The 6,000-nt window shown below is 39.8% G+C and overlaps 1 protein-coding gene across 1 annotated transcript in view; it reads left to right on the forward strand.

Annotated features, from left to right (window-relative positions):
- The window catches only part of kiaa0586 (KIAA0586 ortholog), a 657,376-nt gene extending 651,594 nt beyond the window's left edge, over window positions 1–5,782 (forward strand). Inside the window, exon 32 of the mRNA XM_078562702.1 lies at window positions 5,253–5,782. Within this exon, the coding sequence (XP_078418828.1) occupies window positions 5,253–5,395 (143 nt within the window). The 3' untranslated portion in view covers window positions 5,396–5,782. The remainder of the gene's footprint in view (window positions 1–5,252) is intronic.
- The last annotated feature ends 218 nt before the right edge of the window (window positions 5,783–6,000 follow it).

Below are 6,000 nucleotides of genomic sequence, written 5' to 3' on the forward strand. Positions count from 1 at the left end.
TCATTGATAGAGTGTGAAAGAGATTCACTGACTTCATCAGTGCAGGAAAGGTGAGTGCATCTCACATTCAAGTGTCAACCCCCTCACTCTGACTTCACAACCTTCTCCTGCACAGCAAGCTGCAGGCCAACACACCTTGCAGGTGCATGCCTACTTCTCTGTCAAGGTACCTCCTCACGCCTATGTCTAACCAGCCACCACTGACACTCACCTTCATCTTATTACAATGTCACACCCATCCCCCACAGTGATCCTCCATAAATGTGTCCCTCCATCCTCAATTTATTCCTTTTCTCACGCTCATAACACTCTTTTTTCTCTCTTTGCACAAAACAGGGAGAGGTAGGCAATGTGACTTTGTAACGGGGGCTGGTGTGGGTACAGTGGGTTCAACATTGGTATGCCAGATGGGTGCATTGTCTCAGATTAGCTGAAGTATGCCTGAATGAGTCCATCCCGAGAACCCTTGGCAGCTAATTGAGTAGTTGCAGGTATTCTGGCCACATCAGGCTTCTCTTTTTCGTCCTGCCCTCCTCCTCTTTCTCCTCCTCCTCCTCCAGAGATACAGGCCGGGATTTTCCGGCCCCGTCGCGAGTGAGACCCGCCGTGGGTGAGGTGGTGCCCCAGCCAGAAGTCCATTGACTTGCGGCAGGACTGGAAGACCGGGTGTGGAAAATCCTGCCCACAGAGTGCTCATCATCTTCCTCCCCCTTCAGCTCCAGTCCTTGCAGCAGCTCAATGCTGTGAAAGGTATAGCGTACCACTATCATTCTGGGCACCCTTTCTGGTGATACTAAAAGGTGCCTCAGATCTGTCCAGACACATGAATTGCACCTTCAGCATCCCAGTGGTTTTCCAGTGACGATCCTTGTGCTTGAGGACATCATTTGGACCTTTCCTGGACATCACATGCGTGCCAATCTTTTAGTGGTTGCAGACCAGCTGAACATTGACGGAGTGCAATCTCTTTTGATTGATGAATACTGCTGATTGATCTGAGGGTACCTTGATTGCTATGTGTGTGCAATCTATGACTCCCTGGTCTTGTGGGAAAACAGCCAGAGCAGCAAATCCTGGAGTCCTCTTATTTTGACTGTCTAACCAGTAGCAAGTGGACATGGTGGCCCTGGGAAAATATGACATCTTATTATTTAGGAAATGCAGATGCACCAGATTGTGAGATTTTACAGGTATCACGAGCAAATCCTTGGAAGGAGCCAGAGGCGAAGAAATTTAAGGCTGTATTGACTTGACTGTCACTGGCAATGCATGCCCACCTGGTCCATCTGACAGGAAGTCTCGTTTAGGAGGCTGCCAATATCAGCAACAGCCTGATGTGAAATTTGAGCCTCCCGAAAGCTAAATCTCTGCCTGTCTTGTGTTGGGGGTATCGCCTCCTGGAGACTGGAGCTCTGTGTCCATCCCCTCTGTCCTGAGGTGGCTGAGGGGTCGGCTGCTTCTCCTTCTTCTGTTGCTACCCTGCTGTTGCTGGTGTTGTTCCTCTTCTTCCTTATCAGAGGTCCAAGTTAGGGCTGGATATGTGGCACCCATATGCAGTGAAGGCTGACAGGCTAGAGGTTCAGATCAAAGTCAAAAAAACTCCAAGGTAGCGTAAATAGCCTCCAAAGTTTTGGAAATCACCTCCAAAGCAGTGTAAGTACAATCTCAGACAAGCAAAAGCCTTTCATTTAGGCAAACAAGCAGCTGTCATACCTGGAATACTGGGTACAGTTTTGGTATACTTATTTGAAAAAATATATAACTGTTTTGGAAGCAGTTTAGAAAAGGCTCGTGCAATTCATTCCTGGGATGAGGGGCTTATCTTATGAACAAAGGTTTAACAGCTTGGGGCTATACCCATAAGTTCCTGAGGGGATTTGACAAGATGGATGCTGAAAGGATGCTTCCACTTGTGGGGAGACTAGAACGAGGGGACACAGTTTAAGAATAAGAGGTCTCCCTTGTAAGACAGAGATGAGCAGAATTTCTTTCTCTGAGGGTCGTTAGCATGTGGAATTCTCTTCCCCAGAGGTTAGGTCATTGAATTTATTCAAGGCAGAGTTAGACAGATTTTTGATAGACAAGGGAGTCAAGGGTTATGGGGTAAGACAGGAAAGTGGAGTTGAGATGACAACCAGATCAACCATGATCTTGTTGAATGGTGAAGAGGCTCAAAGGCCTGAATGCCCTACTACTGCTTCCAAATCCTATATTCCAATGTTCTTATCTCTATTTAAAAGCTTTCTAGCCTGCCAATTGCTCAGCCTCGTCAATCCCCACTGTCCTCTCACCTTGTTCAACCTGGCAAGTTCAAGGAAGCCTGGGAAATCTGTGCACTGATAGTCAAAGCTAGAATTCAATGTTAAAGATGCAGTCCATCGGCTTTTAGCAAATGTTAATGGTAGACCTGTCCCACAGGGGTTTCCTGTATGCTAACACACAAACTCAAGTTAAATGCAGAAGTCAGCAGGTTCCTGCCAACTTCCCGACATGCCTGCATTTTTTTGCTCTTTTAACCTCCTGCACACACCGAGAGGTTAAAATTGAACTCTCTCCCCACCACCCTCCCCAGGAGTCGGTTCACCTATTGGGCCCCTTTGAGAATTAATGTTCAAGTCTAAATGAAGGGGTGTAACTCGATGAGAAATAGGACAAGTGCATACATTTTTTCATCAGCTAAAACAAATCAAATTTATTTACAACTATATCAATTTGCCAGTTCTTCACATTTTTTAAGTAGACTCTTGAGATATCACAGCTTCATGTACAGTAGAAGACAATTCCTCAAAGGTCACTTCATCCTGAACAAACATCAGCAATGTAAAAACTAATTAAAGGACTCAGCAGGTTTCATTTTCTTAAGTAATCCCTCTGAAGTTGTGGGTTGTCAACTCAATAATAGTATTTTGACATGGGGCAATACTCAGATTTTCTTTGATATTTAAAAAAAATGCAAATAACAACTTGGGAATTGTGGAACCTGAAAATCGCATGAAATCCAAATATTTAAAACTAATGCTGAGTATCACTATGCTTTGTTCCATCTTTTTATGAGTAAAATCTAGTCAGTTTTATTACAAATATTGACTTTGCATTGCAGCATAGTATATTTTTATCATAGCCTTCAACTCAACAGAAACTTAATGAATACAAATGCATAAGACTATATGTAGACTGTATATTTTCATGGGTGATGTATTCAGCAACATTAGATTTTTAATGAAAATATGCCATTATCACTCCTAATAAACAACACTTCACCGATCAATGTTTCACTATATTTCAGTAAAAATCTATCAAGATGAATTTTCACCACCCTTGCAAGAAACCACCAAAGAGCCAGGTGCTGTCACAAGATAACACCACTCTTTCTGCTTGGCTACCTATAGTTCTACGTCATCCAGCTATAGTTCATCAGTGTTGGAAAGAGCAAAAAAAATATTTTGTACAGAGGACAATGCCAACCTTAAAGAAAACAACTATTATAGAACTCCATCTATTAGAAATAGCTGAGTTCATAGTTAGAAGTATTGGACTGTTGATGGAAAATAATTGAATTATACTTCTGGCATGTGAACTAATTTTATTTATCAAAAATCATGTGATGGTGAAACGAATACTTACTGGCATAGAATTGAAAGCTTTTTTTATGGATGTGACTATTACTTGCGATGAAGTAAAATATTCCATCTAAATAACTTACGTCTGAGTATATGTTTTCCTCTAGGGGAGAAAAAACACAGGTATTTGTCACACCAATATGATTTTTGAAAAAAATGAGCCTTAGTGATCTATAGAATATCAAACCTGAATTATCTTAACACTTTTTAAAGTTTCTTTTCAGAATATATTTTATGGTTTTAGGTTTAGTAATATATTTGTACATGAAATGAGGATGTTTAGAACTGTTAGGCTTGAGAAAGTCCTGCATTAAATTATTTACTACTTGCAGTAAAATTTAATAGTAATACATTAAACAGTAGAAGGACCAAAAATTAATTTACGTTTATTGCCAAAGAGAATATTTAGACCAGGGTTGCTTAACCCCTTAGATGTAGTATTTATCAAGTATTAATGTATTTTTAAAAAATCTGGTCCCTGTTCCTGGCCCACTGTGAACACATCAACAGCAGCTTCATGCTAAGCACCTAGACCATGCTACAGCCCACCAGATTTGAGTAACTGTCAAACAAAGCCATCACCTACTGGGCATTGGCACAGCATGCCAGTACATCAATGTATAGGAGCACCTGTGTTACCACCAGGAATTCATCCCCAAGGTAACCCACAATCCCAACCACTCAGTAAAATCCACTCACTACCAATCAAGTGATCAGTGTATACACTACATATACACTGTATGCTATGAATCTTAATTTGTTGTAACCAAAGAAAGTATTACTTGAAGTATTAATTACTCAGTTGTCATAGTTAAATATGTTCATTCAGTCCTGTAAACGAACTGATTAACATGTATTAGCATCTTTAAGGAGGATATTCTGATGATCCAGAAGGACTATAGCAGTTATGAGGTTGATGTTTCTGTTGCTAATTTTTGAAATGCATCTATGAAGGTCGGTAATAATCCACTTCTGCTTTTGATCAGTGAACAAAATGAAAGCAATTGGTTTTACTCCTTGCTACTTTTCCGCTGTATTTCACAACTTTGATAGTAGGGCGTATGACCACTGTCAACAGTGGCAATCAATTACAAAGATAAAAACAAAAAGCTAAAAGCTACTGCGGATGCTGGAAATCCAAAATAAAACAAAAACAGAATTACCTGGAAAAACTCAGCAAGTCTGGCAGCATCGGCGGAGAAGAAATCAATCAACGTTTCGAGCCCTCATGGCCCTTCGGCAGAACTGCCAGTTCTGCCGAAGGGCCATGAGGGCTCGAAACGTTGAATGATTTCTTCTCCGCCGATGCTGCCAGACTTGCTGAGTTTTTCCAGGTAATTCTGTTTTTGTTTTGTTTTGCAATCAATTACAATGTTGGTTATTTCATTTCAGATATTTGATTGGTTGTTACCAAATGTGGTGGTAAAATGGCCTAGATATCCTTCTGTGAATCATAATGGGTTGCAATTTAAAGTGAATGTTCTCCCCATATCAGTAGACGAAACAATATTGGTACCACAAATAAGTCTCATTTATTTCGCTTATGGAAAATCTTCCCTGACCTTAAAGTTACAGATATTTTCATAATTTTGGAATCTGACTTCATGGCAATGTACTTCCGTTATTCTTAAGGTACCCAGGTTGAAAGGTCTCGTGAACTTCAAACAACTCCTTTGAAAATGTCTGTAACTCTACCTTCCATGAATGAAGAGGACCAGTCTGGCAGCATCAGCACTATAGATGCTGATGATACTTCTGGGGCTGAGATCTTCTAAACCTACCAATCACAACCTTACAAAAGACTCTTAATATGCATTTTTTTCCGCAAGTGTTTCAGAACATTGTTATTTTAATGTTTTTGATAATTTTGTTTATATTTACAGTAACAATTGATAACCATAGTTCAAAAGCCTTTTTTAAAAACATTATTGATTGCAATTGTAATAAATCTGATATGTTATTGATTGTGCTTTAGTCGCCAATGAACAATAAATTTGAAGTTTCTCTTCTTGATATTGAAATAATGATTATCTTGTCTTTTTCAGAAAAGCATTAAACCCTGATGCATAGTTAGCATCAGTTCTTTTAGTTTCTCTCCAAAATCAATGTTTCTGGAGTAGAAAAATGCCAATTACCATTAAAAGATGGAGTGATTAAACAAAGTGAAATGTGTGGCTGCTGACAGTTATTATTTGTAATCAGAACAAGCTGACACAAATTTAACCAAGAAGTTTGCTCCTTATTTCAAATATTTTCACACTCATCAATTTACACTGAATTCTGCAGAGATCATTATTAGGTTTTGTTGACATTGTCCAAATGCCTGACTGTTTTCCCTCTACTCATTAAAAACGCTATTCTTTGATTTTCCATTTTTTTT

Source organism: Cetorhinus maximus, chromosome 18 (assembly GCF_964194155.1).
Source record: "Cetorhinus maximus chromosome 18, sCetMax3.hap1.1, whole genome shotgun sequence".
In the NCBI taxonomy this organism is placed as follows: domain Eukaryota; kingdom Metazoa; phylum Chordata; class Chondrichthyes; order Lamniformes; family Cetorhinidae; genus Cetorhinus; species Cetorhinus maximus.